A 16221-nucleotide genomic window follows, 5' to 3' on the forward strand; every position below is an offset into this window, starting at 1 on the left:
TACTCTCCCCTTACAATAAAGAACCGGGACCCCCAACATAAACGTCTCAGGTACTTAGCTGCTGAGACGCAGGGCCATGTCCCTGGGGATGAGTGCTCCGGTCCAACAGAATCCTCAAGGGGCTGTGGATGGAGACCGGACTCCTGCCAGGCATGGAGACCGTGCTGGCTCCCACTTCAAGCCAGAGCCCAGAAGGGATGGTGAAGGAGCGCGGCATGTAAGGCTGCAGCCTTGTAAATCAACCTTAACAACACCGCCGACACAGTGGGGTGAGAAGGGACATGCCGGGAGTCCAGACATGGACCCGCTTTTCTTCAAACTCTTTCCAAAAGTCAAACAAATCAGATGAGAATGCATGTGTGGATGTATGCCTCCTGACACAAAGCAATAAACTGGCTAGGACTGGCTACCAGGGGGTGTATAAGCTCAGAGGGAGGAGCTACACTTTTAAGTGTAGTACTTTGTGTGTCCTCCAGAGGCAGAAGCTAAACACCCATGGTCTGGGTCTCCCAAAGGAACGATAAAGAAAAGCATTATTCCCTAAGATCATCAACCTAAAAATAATAGCCCAGTCTTCAGTCAGCGGTCCAATCCCTCCTAGGCAATCTAGCTCAAAAAAGCCCTCTGGATATATGAAAACGAAAAGTGGAAAGCAACACTCGAGGGGCCCTGCTGATGTATAAGTGGAGCTGTGTTCACCCATTTAGGTGCATTGATTAAAGGTGACATGTCACCATGAAAATGCATATCAATCTGCAGGCAGCATGTAATAAAGCAAGGGGACCTAAGCAGATTGATGTATAATTTTGTGGGAAAGAATATAGTATAACTTTGATTTCAGTAATTTAATCCTCTGCTCTTCCTGGGATTTTCAGTCCAGTGGGCGGTCCTATCAGTGACCGACAGCTATATTTGTATAGTTGTACATACAGATGTAGCTGTCAGTCACTGATAGAACCGCCTACTGGACCAAAAATCCCAGAAAGAGTAGAGGATTAAATGATTAAAATCCAGGTTATACTAAACCATGTCCCACAAAATTATCCATCAATCTGCTCAGCTCCCCTTGCTCTATAATATGCTGCCTGCAGATTGTACAGCATTGCAACGGTGGCAGGTTCTCCTAAAGGCTTCCAAACTGAAGCCCTTGGTGCAAAATATTAAGAAAAACCTAACAGGTATAGTAATGGAACCTTATTTGACCTTTTATTTTAACACGCGACTTGGAGCAGTAGATGAAGAAACATTAAAGTAAAATGCCTTGAGTGACTCTTACTTTTACAATGCAGTATTTTCCCCAATGCTCGGAACAAAAATAGAGACGCGTCTTTGCCTCCGATGGCTTGAATTTCATCTGCTTTGTCTCCTACTTTAGACGATTTTTTTTTATTCTTTAATTTAGATGATGTCTTTGACACCTTTGAGGGTTTTCCTTTCTTCTTAGACCAAAAATCACTTGTCAGGGAAGAATCTGTAATCATTCGAGAAACAGGAATATTAAATTCCCTGATACAACTACTACTGATAATAAAAGTAATCAATAAAAAGAAGGGAATTTTGTTTACTTACCGTAAATTCCTTTTCTTCTAGCTCCAATTGGGAGACCCAGACAATTGGGTGTATAGCTATTGCCTCCGGAGGCCACACAAAGTATTACACTTAAAAGTGTAAGGCCCCTCCCCTTCTGGCTATACACCCCCAGTGGGATCACTGGCTCACCAGTTTTAGTGCCAAAGCAAGAAGGAGGAAAGCCAATAACTGGTTTAAAGACCAATTCAATCCGAGGAAACATCGGAGAACTGAACCATACCACATGAACAACATGTGTACCCGAAAAAAAAAACAGAAAAACCCCGAGAAAACAGGGCGGGTGCTGGGTCTCCCAATTGGAGCTAGAAGAAAAGGAATTTACGGTAAGTAAACAAAATTCCCTTCTTCTTTTTCGCTCCTAATTGGGAGACCCAGACAATTGGGACGTCCAAAAGCAGTCCCTGGGTGGGTAAAAGAATACCTCGTGATAGGGCCGTCAAACAGCCCTTTCCTACAGGTGGGCAATCGCCGCCTGAAGGACTTATCTACCTAGGCTGGCGTCTGCCGAAGCGTAGGTATGCACCTGAAAATGCTTGGTAAAAGTATGCAGACTCAATCAGGTAGGTGCCTGACACACCTGCTGAGCCGTAGCCTGGTGCCGTAATGCCCAGGATGCACCCACGGCTCTGGTAGAATGGGCCTTCAGCCTTGAGAGAACCAGAAGCCCAGTAGAACTGTAGGTTTCAAGAATTGGTTCCTCGATCTTCCGAGCCAGGGTGGATTCAGAAGCTTGCGACTGTTTACGCCGACCAGCGACAAGGACAAAGAGTGCATCCGGGTGGCGCAGGAGCGCCATGCGGGAAGTAGAACCTGAGTGCTCTCACCAGAACCAACAGATGCAAATCCTTCTGAAATTGATGGACTGGACGAGGACACAAAGAAGGTGAGGTGATATCCTGATTGATATGAAAGTGGGATACCACCTTAGGGAGAAATTCCGGAATCGGACGCAGAACTACCCTGTCCTGGTGAAGGACCAGGAAGGGAGATTTGTATGAGAGCGTTGCTAGCTCGGAAACTCTCCTAAGAGACGAGACCGTTACTAGAAGGCCACTTCCCGAGAAAAGCGGGAAGGGAGACCTCTTTCAAAGGCTCGAAAGGCGGCATCTGGAGAGCAATTAGAACCTTGTTCAGATCCCAGGGCTCTAACGGCCGCTTGTACGGAGTGCTGAGACGACAAACTCCCCGTAGGAACGTGCGTACCTGAGGAAGTCGTTTCTGAAAAAATACAGATAGCGCTGAGACTTGTCCCTAAAGGGAACTGAGCGACAACCCTTTTTCCAACCTAGATTGCAGGAAGGAAGGAAACATAGACGATGCAACCGGCCAGGGAGAAACACCCTGCGCCGAGCACCGAGATAAGAATATCTTCCACGTCCTGTGGTCAATCTTGGCGGACGTTGGTATGCTAGCCTGTCTCATGGTGGCAACCACGTCCTGAGGTAATCCTGACGACACTAGGTTCCAGGACTCAATGCCACACCATCAGGTTGAGGGCCGTAGAATTCAAATGGAAGAATGGCCCTTGAGACAGCCAGTCTGATTGGTCTGGTAGTGCCCCCGGTTAGCCTACCGTGAGGCACCACAGAACCGGGAACCACAACATCCTCGGCCAATCTGTAGCGACGAGGATGGCGCGGCCGCAGTCGGTCCTGATCTAGCGCAGCACTCTGGGCAACAATGCCAGAGGTGGCACATAAGGTAGCTGGAACTGCGACCAATGCTGAACTAAGGCGTCTGCCGCCAGAGCTCGATGATTGTGAAACCGTGCCATGAAGCTGGCACATTGTTGTTGTGCCGTGACGCCATTAGATCGACGTCCGGCCTCTGTCAGCGGCGCCAGATCTCCCGAAACCCGTCCGGGTGAAGAGACCATACCCTTTCGGCCACACCCCGGCGACTTAGGAAGTCAGCTTCCTAGTTTTCCACGCCTGGGATGTGAACTGTGGATATGGTGGATGCCGTGTCTTCCACCCACATCAGAACCTGCCGGACTTCCTGGAAGGCTTGCCGGTTGCGCGTTCTTCCTTGGTGGTTGATGTATGCCACCGCTGTGGAGTTGTCCGACTGAAGTCGGATTTGCTTGCTGTCCAGCTGCTGTTGGAAGGTTTGTAGGGCAAGATACACTGCTCTGTGTTCAAGAACATTGATCTGAAGGGTGGACTCTTGCTGAGTCCACATACCCTGAGCGCTGTGGTGGAGAAAAACTGCTCCCCACCCTGATAGACTCGCGTCTGTCGTAACTATCGCCCAGGATGGGGATAGGAAGGACCTTCTTTTTGACCATGAGGTGGGAAGAAGCCACCACCGTAGAGATTCCTTGGCCGCCTGAGAAAGAAAGACGACTCTGTTGAGGGAGGTCGACTCCCCGTCCCATTGGCGGAGAATGTCACATTGTAGTGGACGCAGATGAAACTGCGCGAAAAGAACTGCCTCCATTGCTACCATCTTACGTAGGAAGTGCATGAGGCGTCTCAATGTGTGCGACTGGTTCTTAAAGAAGAGATTGCAGCCCGTAGTGAATGCTGTTTGTCTAGCGGAAGCTTCACTATCGCTGAGAGAGTATGAAACTCCATGCCTAGATATGTTAGCGATAGGGTCGGGGTCGGATCTGACTTCAAAAAGTTGATGATCCACCCAAAACTCTAGAGAGTCTCCAGCGCAACGTTCGGGCAGTGTCGGCCTGTTTCCTAAGAGAGTGCCTTGACAAGTAGATCGTCTAAATCCTCCTTCGCACAAAGCACAAAACTGGTGAGCCAGTGATCCCACTGGGGGTGTATAGCCAGAAGGGGAGGGGCCTTACACTTTTAAGTGTAATACTTTGTGTGGCCTCCGGAGGCAATAGCTATACACCCAATTGTCTGGGTCTCCCAATTAGGAGCGAAAAAGAAAAGAAAATTTGAAACATGCATTTCTGACTCAGGTCTCCTTGGATCTGTCGTTTTCCAATTCCATAGAATAACTTTTTAAGCACTAGCTAAATGAGACCTTTCACCAGTTTGAGCATGGTAAACTGGCCACATCATAGAAAGTGGCTGCAGTGTTGAATATAGCTTTTCATTTCTAAATTTCTCCTCTTTGTTAGGAGGGATAAGCTTGAAGTTTAGATTATAATTTATGATAAAACCAACTGGGCAGGAAGCGTCAAGTAGGGAAACAAATGAACAAAGAACACACAACCACAATAGGTTAGAACAGGCTTACTCCAGTGTGAGACATGTAATGACAGACAGTCTCCTCACTGATCTAACTGCAGACTTGTGTGTGGTTACAAAATGCAGTGAGTAGAGCAGAGGTGAGTGTGATTACTAAGACTTCTTTAGTTTTCACCTCATAACAGTCCATATGGGAGAGAGGCAAACGGCAGAGCTGAGCTTTATCGCATTACACGTAGTTCTAGCACATCTATACCCACACTGCTGTCAGCTCTGCTGTATGACCATACCCCCAAACTAATTGCCGTGAGATAAAAGATGAATTGTTAGTAATCACACATCTCTGCTCTACTCCCAGCACTTAGTAATCACACAGCGCTCTACATGTCTCACACATGAGAAAACCTGTTCCATGTCTTTGTGGGAGGAATGTTCTTTTCTGCCCTGCATGACTATTTCTGCTCATGATTGGTCAACTTCATACAGGGGAAGTAGTACACGCCCCTCCCCCCTCCCGAGAACAATCTCTGGTAACAGCCACTATGCACTGGAAAGGAGAAAATAAAACATAAAAACTACATGCTATTCAGCTCTGCAGCATCTCTTTGATGATGTGGCCAGTTTACCATGAACAAACTATAGAAAGGTCCTCCAAGTTCAGGCTTACCTTTAAGTGCTGAGAACTGAAGGCTGTTAATAGCGCTTCTAATATCACCCGAACATCCAGAGCACAAGAGCTCCAGAGCCTCCTTATCAGGGATAACAAATTTTCCTCCACTCTGAAAAGGAGAACAACAAAGTGCAAATCACAAATGCATTTTTGTGGTGCATACACTTAGAGATGTATGATATTATGCAGCTTTATTAAGACCATTTTATTTAAGATCACACATTTACTAATAGAAATGTCAAGGATAACAAGCTGACTGCTTATAGGGTCAACGTGGAGAAAAAAAATAAACCTGTCATTTAGTGTCCCCCTTCTAAACTACTGCCATTGCTTTGTTAGTGCACTAAAGAGGTTATTAAGTTATTTCATCCGTGCAGCATGGCACATCTGAGAAAAGTCTCTTTTTGTCTAGCAGCATATGCCAATCACCATCCTTTACTGTTAATTATAATACGAAGCAAAAGCAGCAAACAGTGGGGTGTGTGTGCGCTATCTGAATATTAATGAATGCTCGCTAGAAATGAGCGGACCCGTGGAAGTTTGGTTCGGCAAGTTCAGCTACACTTTATCTAAAATTCAGTTTGGGGCCCGGTGGTAATCTGTAGGACAATCCCTCTAAACAGTCATCCGGGGCCATTAGTTGTGAGAATTGGTGAATGAAAGATACCTATTTCACAAAAAGGCGAGGGCTAGAGAGGAGTAGACGCATGGAAGTTCGGGTTCTGCTGGTCCAGCTCAACTTTTTTTAAAGTTTGGATTCGGACCCGGGCTTGACCTGAACTTCATTTGAATTCACTGATTAGCGGCGTTTTTCCATTATTATTTATTTTTGGGGTACACACTACATCCAATCACGCTGTTGTTACCCCTAGCGCGAGCCATTCAAACACTGCAAGCGGCTCGCACTGGGCCGAGCACTGACTGGTGATCATACGTAAAGCATCCGAACTCGGTTTTTTTGTAAAGTCTGCGTTTGGTCCGAACACCAAACCTCAGGTTCGCTCTTCTCTAATGTTCACTAACACATTGCATTTTAGTGGACAATTTTGTACATTTGTAGGATGATTGTTATATAGCAAAAAGCATTCATTCCCTGTTTCCACAGATATCAATTTATCCATGCTATCCATTATGACATTTTACGATTGCCGATCTCATATTCTTGTCTTTATGTACCCTTTATAAATTCAATAAAAGCTTTGGAATAAAAAAGGATTATGAGGTGTCTAAACTATGCACATACTGACCATAGTAGCTTCTGTAGCTGCAATCCGGCTCAGCACTTTCATCATACTGGTGGGGGCAACAGGATTAAAGCTGCAAGAGAACAACAGCATTTACTACACGTTTTTTACAAGAAATTGTAGGATTTGTTTTCCGAGAGACCTCTTGATGACAGAACACTTATTTTATTGGGGTCACTTTAGCATTTAAAAAGGGATTATCCAGTGGGGGACAACTCCTCTTATATATGGCAATATTTTGGGTGGAGATAAATAGACAGGTCAGAATAAAGAAAGCCTTCACCTGATATTGCAAACACACAACTCGTCCTGGATTTCTTTTGGGAACAGTCGTCTTTGATGGCTGTCACCACTCAGACTGTCTGATATTATGAACACTAGGGGGCAGCGACCGGTCTTTACAAATTTCCTGTGGTGAAATCAGAAAAAGAAGTTTAACTCTACAAGCTATATGACCATACAGCAAAGGACCACAGCTTATATTCTAACTTACCTGAGAATATCATGTAGACTTGTAGGGTCCCTATAAAATTGGTTGGGCATATCCTGAAAGAAAAATAGTGATTTGGGCCATATGTAATCAATACACATTTTGTCAGTATTACACTCTGTGACAAAAAAACAAAGCAAATAATCAAAAAGAGGAATTGGGTATAAAGGACAAAGAAAAAAATCCCTTAAAAAATACTTAATTTAATACTAATTAAAACGGTATACCCTAGACCAGGGGTCAGGAACCTTTTTGGCTAAGAGAGCCGTAAACGCCACATATTTTGAAATATAATTCCGCGAGAGCCGTACAATATGTTTAAAGGGCCATTGACAGATCAATCGCTCCAATGTTCACTTAGTACAGCAAGGAATGCTCCTCCCTGCTGTATAAAGCCACAACTGGACTGAAACAATGGTAATTAGCAGTAAAAAAATCAAATAAATAACTTACATTGTGAACTTGCGATGCATGACATCAGTCCAGCAGTCTGGCTTCTTCTTTTTCCTGTGCATGACTGGAAGCTGGCATTCTTCCCACCTGATGTTGAGAGAATGCCAGCTTTGAGGCATTCGCAGAAGAAAGAAGCTGGAATATTGGACATGTCACACAACGCATTGTCAGTTATGTCAATTATCTATTTTATTATTTTACAGCGAATTATTGTTTAGGTCCAGCGGTGGCTTAGTGCAGCAGAGAGGAACACTCCTTTGTGTACTAAGTGACCGCTGGAGCAATTGTATCTGTCAGTGGCCCAGACACCCTGCTTCCCATACAGCCTGCACCCCCCATATCACACACACACACTGCTCCCCATACAGCCTGCACCCCCCATATCATACACACACACTGCTCCCCATACAGCCTGCACCCCCCATATCCCACACACTACACCCCCATATGTCGCATACCCTGCTCCCCATACAGCCTGCACCCCCATATCACACACACTACACCCCCATATCTCACACACCCTGCTTCCCATACAGCCTACACCCCCATATCTCACACACCCTGCTTCCCATACAGCCTACACCCCCATCTCTCACACCCTGCTTCCCATACAGCCTACACCCCCATATCTCACACACCCTGCTTCCCATACAGCCTACACCCCCATATCTCACACACCCTGCTTCCCATACAGCCTACACCCCCATATCTCTCACACCCTGCTTCCCATACAGCCTGCACCCCCCATATCCCACACACACACACACTGCTTCCCATACAGCCTGCACCCCCCAGATCTCACACACTACACCCCCATATGTCACATACCCTGCTTCCCATACAGCCTGCACCCCCCATATCACACACAATACACCCCCATATCTCACACACCCTGCTCACATATCTCACCCTGCCTGTACCCAACTTACCCCTCTCAAACACTCTGCACCCCTTCACATGCTTCTGTCACAGTCTGCAGCCCTCATATGCCCCTCACCCTGCAGCCCCCCTCACCCTCATGTCCCCTCTTTTCTTATTACCAGTCATCATGTGTCCAAATCTCCTTCAGGATTCAGCATCTCTTGCTTTCTGCCCGGCCTCCTGTGTCTCCTCCCACACAGTCACATGGGCGTGACATCATCGCAGGTCCTGCAGGATGGAGATTCCGTCTGCTGTGCAGGTCAGGACTAGCACTCCTGCAGCTCAGACATGGCTGGTGGCCTCTCCAGGTCAGGGGCCCCTCTACTGACACTGGGCTCCCCTGACTCACAGTTCGGCCACTACACAGCAGCACTACACATAGACGCAGAGCGGCTGCCGGGCCCCTATGTGTACTAGTGCCGCTGTGTAGTGGCCGGCCTGTGAGTCAGGGGAGCCCAGTGTCAGTAGAGGGGCGGCTCACTTCTCGTTCCCCCGCTGATCCGGTCTCCTCGGCGCATCGTCCATTGCTGTCGCTCGCTGACCTCTCAGCAGGCGCGCAGTGATGACGTCACCACGCTCGCTGCAGAGCTGTCAGAAGAACGCCGACAGTCACAGCGGGGAGAATGATAAGAGAGAGAGCGCGCCGCTCACTCTCTCATCATTGCTCTCAATTGTATCGGCACCTGCGATGCCGATGCAATTGAAAGCTCGATCCTCGGCGGGGGGCGGTGACAGCGCGGCCACCGGGCCCCCCTGAGTAGCGGTGCGCCACTCCTGCCACCGCGAGTGGGCCCCCCCGGCAGCTGACCGGGTTTGCCGGGTGCTGGCGCCGGCCCTGATCCTTCCCATAGACAGGTAGGAGCCCTGTCTGCGAGCCAGATACGGCCATCAAAAGAGCCATATCTGGCTCGCGAGCCATAGGTTCCCGACCCCTGCCCTAGACCCACCAATATAGTCCTACCACACCGTGGTCAAGTGAAGGGGGGGTGCAAAACACACAAAATAAGGTACAAGAGGAGGGGTAGTGGTGAAAAGGGTGACGGTATTCACTGATACTTTCAAGAATTACCGTATTTTTCGGACTGTTATGGGATGAGGATCTGTTGCTGACACTGTATGGGGGTAATAAAAAAAACAAACAAAAAAAACGGCGTGCGGTTCCCAAATTTCTGATAACCAGCCAAGATAAAGTCTCACAGCTGGGGGCTAGTATTCTCGGGCTGGGGAGACTCACGTTATTGGGAGCTCCCCAAGCCTAAAACTATCAGCCAGCAGCCGCCCAGAATTGCCGCATCCATTAGATGCGACAGTCCTGGGACTTTTCCCAGCTCGTCCCGATTGCCCTGATGCGGTGGCAATTTGGACGTTAATGGCAGCAGCTATAGCTACGAAGCAAACGAACAATAAGAAAATTTACTGCATTGGAGACCACAGCCTTTAAGATTTTGCAGAATGGTTTTATTTGACTTTTATTTGTAATCTGCAAGCAAGGTATGACGACATCTCCCTTCTATACGTAGGTAAGCTTTGTTGATGAGCACAGTCTATTTTTATTTTAGGACTTACATCTACGATGATGAGTTTTCTGTCGGTGGAGGGCGACTCTCCCAGCATCTGAAGTTTGTTGTACTTGTTAGCCCTTAAAAGAAAGTCCTGAAAAAGAGCGGACTGCGACTGACTGGTGAACATCTGGAATCCCATATCTACAAGAGAAAATGGAACCAAACATTTATGTTGAAAGCCATAATGGATATTTGAAAAATTCAAAGGGGCCGAATACTTTCGCAAGGCACTGTATGTGCCTTGCGAAAGTATTCGGCCCCTTTGAATTTTTCAACCTTTTCCCACATTTCAGGCTTCAAACAAAGATAAAAATGTTAATGTTATGGTGAAGAATCAACAAGTGGGACACAATTGTGAAGGTGAACGGTATTTATTGCTTATTTTATACTTTTATAAAAAATAAACTAAAAATTGGGGCATGCAATATTATTTGGCCCCTTTAAGTTAATACTTTGTAGCGCCACCTTTTGCTGCGATTACAGCTGCAAGTCGCTTGGGGTATGTGTCTATCAGTTTTGCACATCGAGAGACTGAAATTCTTGCCCATTCATCTTCTTTGCAAATAGCTGGAGCTGAGTGAGGTTGGATGGAGAGCGTTTGTGAACAGCAGTTTTCAGCTCTTTACACAGATTCTCGATTGGATTCAGGTCTGGATTTTGACTTGGCCATTCTAACACCTAAATACATTTATTTGTGAACCATTCCATTGTAGATTTTGCTTTATGTTTGGGATCATTGTCTTGTTGAAAGACAAATCTCTGTCCCAGTCTCAGGTCTTTTGCAGACTCCAACAGGTTTTCTTCAAGAATGGTCCTGTATTTGGCTCCATCCATCTTCCCATCAATTTTAACCATCTATCCTGTCCCTGCTGAAGAAAAGCAGGCCCAAACCATGATGCTGCCACCACGTTTGACAGTGGGGATGGTGTGTTCAGGGTCATGAGCGGTGTTGCTTTTACGCCAAACATATTGTTTGGCATTGTGCCCAAAAAGTTCGATTTTGGTTTCATCTGACCAGAGCACCTTCTTCCACATGTTTGGTGTGTCTCCCAGGTGGCTTGTGGCAAACTTTAAACACTTTTTATGGATAGCTTTGAGAAATGGCTTTCTTCTTGCCACTGTTCCATAAAGGCCAGATTTCTGCAGTGTACGACTGATTGTTGTCCTATAGACAGACTCTCCCACCTCAGTTGTAGATCTCCGCACTTCATCCAGAGTGATCATGGGCCTCTTGGCTGCATCTCTGATCAGTCTTCTCTTTGTTCGAGATGAAATTTTTGAGGGACGGCCGGGTCTTGGTAGATTTGCAGTGGTATGATACTCCTTCCATTTCAATATGATCACTTGCACAGGGCTCCTTGGGATATTTAAAGTTGTGGAAATCTTTTTGTAACCAAATCTGGCTTTAAACTTCTCCACAACAGTATCATGGACCTGCCTGTTGTGTTCCTTGGTCTTCATGATGCTCTATCTGCTTTTAACAGAACACTGAGACTATCACAGAGCAGGTGCATTTATACGGAGACTTGATTCCACACAGGTGGATTATATTTATCATCATCAGTCATTTAGGACAACATTGGATCATTCAGAGATCCTCAATGAACTTCTGGAGTGAGTTTGCTTCACTGAAGGTAAAGGGGACAGCCCACTTTTCAGTTTATTCTTTTTTACAAAAGTTTAAAATAAGCAATAATAGGAGCCCGGCCATGTAACCAGTGCTGCATATAAGTAGACCTGGCACAACCTTGATTATGACAGCTCACGTGATCGAACCCGTTTTTCCCCACAATTTTTTTCGTTTACATATTTTCCTACCTCGGTCAAAAATGACTGGTGGCTCATCTTGTTTATATTCTTGCATTAAAGGGTTGATCCATTCCTGGACTTGGATGCCCATCTCCTTGGCAAGCACTAGGATGGTTGCAGTTTTTCCACAACCAGGAGGGCCAGTCAGCAATAAAATAGACCCACCCTGTGAAGACATACAGATGTGTTAGGGCTCTTGGGGCTCCAGTGATCACTAGAATGGGGGGTCCTGAGCAGTCATGCTGTGAGGAGACAGCCCTCCATACAGTTGTCAGACTGACGACCCCCATTCCAATGATCTGCAATCAGCCTTTATTACCCGTCCTGTGCAGGAGTAATAAATGTCAACTATGGAAAATCAGTTTACCTTAATGTAGGTTGGACAAATTCTATATAGTGTTCGGACTGAAGATGAGCATAAAAAGAGATTTTCTAATAGACCATAAGGAAGCAATGTAACATAAGCAGACAAACCTGTTTTTTGTCAGCGTGAGCTCTTAGCCAAGTTTCAACCTCCTCCACTTTCTTCTTATGTACAGCAAGTTCTGTCTGCAAAAGGAGCAAAGGTGAAGATCACAGATGCTGTCCATATACTTTAATAATGGCAGTGCTCATTCTTGAACATTATAAGGCGTTGTCCCCTTTTCATATGCCTTATAAAGGGATTAAGTCTGCAGGTTTTTCCTATGTAATCTGAGAGCAGCATGATGTAGGGACAGAAACAGGATTCCAGTGGTGTATCAATAAACTGTGTGCCATGGCTTCAATGAAATCAGCAGAAGATTATCACTACAGGACTATATGTCTTCTGCCGCCTAGTGTGTGCTGTGTGTAACCTTCACCCACCACTGATTTGTAGCTTTCTGCCTATACACAGTGTACACAGAAAGCTGCCATTCAGTGGTGTGGTCGGGGCTGTACAGAGCTCAGCATTCAGAGAACTGGTAGATCTGAGCAGAGAAAACAGCGATTGTATCAAAATGAGATCAAGAAGCCAAATAAGTAAGACATCGCTGGAGTCAGGGTCTCTGTTCATATATTATGCTTTCAGATTACATAGAAAAAAGGATGGCGACAAATTCCCTTTAACTCCTTTATGGCATTTGACATACTTACGTCATGATCGGGAAGGGGCTCCCGCAAAATTACGTAAATGTATGTCATGGTGATCATGAGGGCACAGGGGCTGGGTTAAATGTGTCCAATATGGCGCTCTTCCCCTTCTCAGCTTTGCACTGTACCTCAAAAGTAGTTACAGATTAAATGGCGTGTATTGGCGAACTGACAAAAAACATTACATAAACAGTGTGGTGCATTTTTTTCTTATAAGCCCTTATAATATTTAAAAACTTGGGGCTAAAACAACATATTAATGAAAAAGATAAAAAAAATAAAATAAATGTAATTCTTCTTTCTTCGCCTCAGAATGCTAGAAAATTCTGTGACACACTTGTGGTGTAAATATGCTTACTGTACCCCTAGATGAATTCATTGAAGGCTGGACTTTGTAAAATGGGGTCACTTGTGGGGGATTTCTACTGTTCTGGCACCTCAGTGCTCTGCCAATGTGACATGGCACCCCTAAACCATAAAACCAAAATCTGCACTCCAATATGGCGCTACTCCCCTTCTGAGCTTTCCACTGTGTCTCAAAAGTAGTTTTTGACCACATATGGGGTACTGGCGAAAACATCAGAAATTGTGTAACAAACTGTATGGTCCATTTTCTCCCATTACCCTTTTTGAAAAGCAATATTTTAGTGGGAAAAAAATGGATATTCTTTATTTTCATAGCCCAATTTATACAATTCCATGAATCACCTGAGGGTTAAAATAGCACAGTACACCCCTAGAAGAAATCTTTGAGAGATATAGTTTGCAGAATGAGTTCACTTGTGGGGGGGGGGTTTGGTTCTGCTGTTTTGGCATGCTAGGCGATCTTTATATGTGACATGGCATCCACAATCTATTTCAGTCAAAACGGATGCTCCTACCCTTCCGAGCCCTGCTGTGCGCCCAAACAGTAGTTTTACATTACACATGGAGTATCTGTGTACTTAGGAGAAATTGCACAAAAAAAATTGTACAGTCGAATTTCTCCCGATTCCCTTATGAAAATGAAAAATTTGGGGTGAAGGCAACATTTTTGTGGTAAAAAAAAAAAAAAAAGTATTTTTTCCATTTTCATGGCTCAACGTTTTAAAATTCAGCGAAACACCTGTGAGTTCAATATGCTCACCAAACATCTAGATAAATTGCTTGAGAGAGGTGTAGTTTTCAAAATGGAGTCACTACTGTTTACCCACATCACGGGCTCTGCAAACATGACATGGTGTCCGCTATCGATACAAGACAATTTTGTGCTTCAAAAATCATAATTAAGATCCTTCCATTCCTGAGACCTGACGTGCGCCTAAAGAGTATATTTCCACCACATATGGGGTATCCCTGTATTCAGGAGAATTTGTATGACAAATTATATGGTGCACTTTCTCATGTTACTCTTGTAAAAATGCAAACTTTGGGGCTAAAGTAACATTTTTGTGGGGAACAAAAGTAACATTTAAATGTTTTCCTTCCATATTGCTTTAGTTCTTGTGAAGAATCTGAAGGGGTAAACTTCTTGAATGTAGTTCTGAGCACTTTGGGGGGTGTAGTTTTTAGAATAGTGTCACATTTGGGTATTTTTTTTATCACATAGGCCTCTTAAAGTCACTTCAAATATTGGGACCCTCCTCTAAGTGAAACTGCAGAGTTATTATAAAAGCCGCCCGCCCATGCATTATATGGGCAGCCATTATTCAGATTACCAGCCATATAATATTTCATAGTGGTGGCTGCAGGGAGAAGGTTTTCTGTAGGTCAGGCCTAATATGTGATCATAAACAACTAAAGGGTTATTCCAACCTCTGCCTTTCACAGCTGATATGGGAATAACTGTTCTCAGGTATCAGCCACCAATGGCAGAATTATGAAAACACCTTAAAGCGATCTACGCCGCCCCGGCAGCCTGCGAGTAACGCCAACAGTTCACTTTGCTACGTTATTTCCATAACTCTCAGCAGCATGGTGGCTCAGTGGTTAGCACTGCAGCCTTGCAGCGCTGGGGTCCTGGGTTCGAATCCCACCAAGGACACCATCTGCAAGGAGTTTGTATTCTCCCCGTGCTTGCGTGGTTTTCCTCCGGGTACTCCGGTTTCCTCCCACAATCCAAAAATATACAGACAGAGGATTTAGATTGTGAGCCCCAATGGGGACAGTGTTCCTGATGTATGTAAAGCGCTGCGGAATATGTTAGAGCTATATAAAAAAATAAAGATTTATTTTTATAACTCTCACTTTGGTGACCAAAAGCTGAAATGACAATAAAATTTTAATAAAGATGGACCATAAAACTGCTCAAGATATTATTTAATCCCTATAGTCAATTTCCAGGATTCTGCCAAGACATTATAATAAAGAACATTTCCTATACATTACTAAGAGAAATATAAGGGGTTAAAATTGGAATTAGAAAGTGAGATTTTCCGAATAATAAAGTCATTGCTTAAGATAAGCTCTAAAAAAAATCCATTACAAAACCGTCTTCACCTTTTCTGAGTGACCTACCTGACCACTGGGTCTGTATCTATCAATCCACGGGTCGCTCTGAGACTCGCCGGACGTCGCTGCGACTCCATCTTTACAATGATCCGCAGAGAATGGATTGGCTCTTTTTTTGCTGTGAGACTGGTTCTCTAGCGCGGACTCATCTTTTTTGCTAACGCCTCGCTTAGACGTCACAGAAACGTGTGAGGAGACTTTACCCGAAGCGCCAAAGAAATCTTCGAAGGACGGTTCTACCCAGTCAGTGATCTGGAAACAAGTCACATCAGAGAGGCAGGATATAATATACAGAAGGCTTCCCGCAGTGCGGTCATTCATAAAACCAAGGAACGGGTACACTGAGGAAAACATACATACATTTCTGGAGGATATCGGAACGGAAATAGCATTCGGTATCTGCATATGCACTCAATCATTTCATGTGTTGTGTGATTTTATCACAAATTGTGAGTGTACTGCAAAAAGCAGATTGTATTTCTGTACAAATGTACAAAGTATCATCCAACTATCAGACATTTCCTCCTCTACACACTGATCTCATGGGCCCGCACATCAAATACACTAGTCTATATAAAGCAATGTAAGGATTTATAGAAGGCACAATAATAGTATGGACATGTGAAAGCCAACGGCCAATATGAGCAGTAAATACGTCAGTATGGCCCCATATGGAACCCAAAATGTTGGGTAGCAAATTAGTACACGCAAATCATACCCACGC

The 16221-nt window shown here is 45.0% G+C and overlaps 1 protein-coding gene across 1 annotated transcript in view; it reads right to left on the reverse strand.

Moving 5' to 3' along the window:
* The window catches only part of RAD17 (RAD17 checkpoint clamp loader component), a 54508-nt gene that overhangs the window by 32340 nt on the left and 5947 nt on the right, over positions 1–16221 (reverse strand). Inside the window, exons 3-11 of the mRNA XM_075325151.1 lie at positions 15504–15749; positions 12369–12443; positions 11904–12060; positions 10090–10226; positions 7153–7205; positions 6943–7068; positions 6663–6732; positions 5413–5524; positions 1277–1471 (exon numbers count right to left, since the gene is read on the reverse strand). Coding sequence (XP_075181266.1) covers positions 1277–1471; positions 5413–5524; positions 6663–6732; positions 6943–7068; positions 7153–7205; positions 10090–10226; positions 11904–12060; positions 12369–12443; positions 15504–15749 — 1171 coding nt within the window. The remainder of the gene's footprint in view (positions 1–1276; positions 1472–5412; positions 5525–6662; positions 6733–6942; positions 7069–7152; positions 7206–10089; positions 10227–11903; positions 12061–12368; positions 12444–15503; positions 15750–16221) is intronic.

The sequence above is a fragment of the Anomaloglossus baeobatrachus genome, chromosome 1 (genome assembly GCF_048569485.1).
Source record: "Anomaloglossus baeobatrachus isolate aAnoBae1 chromosome 1, aAnoBae1.hap1, whole genome shotgun sequence".
NCBI classification, from domain to species: domain Eukaryota; kingdom Metazoa; phylum Chordata; class Amphibia; order Anura; family Aromobatidae; genus Anomaloglossus; species Anomaloglossus baeobatrachus.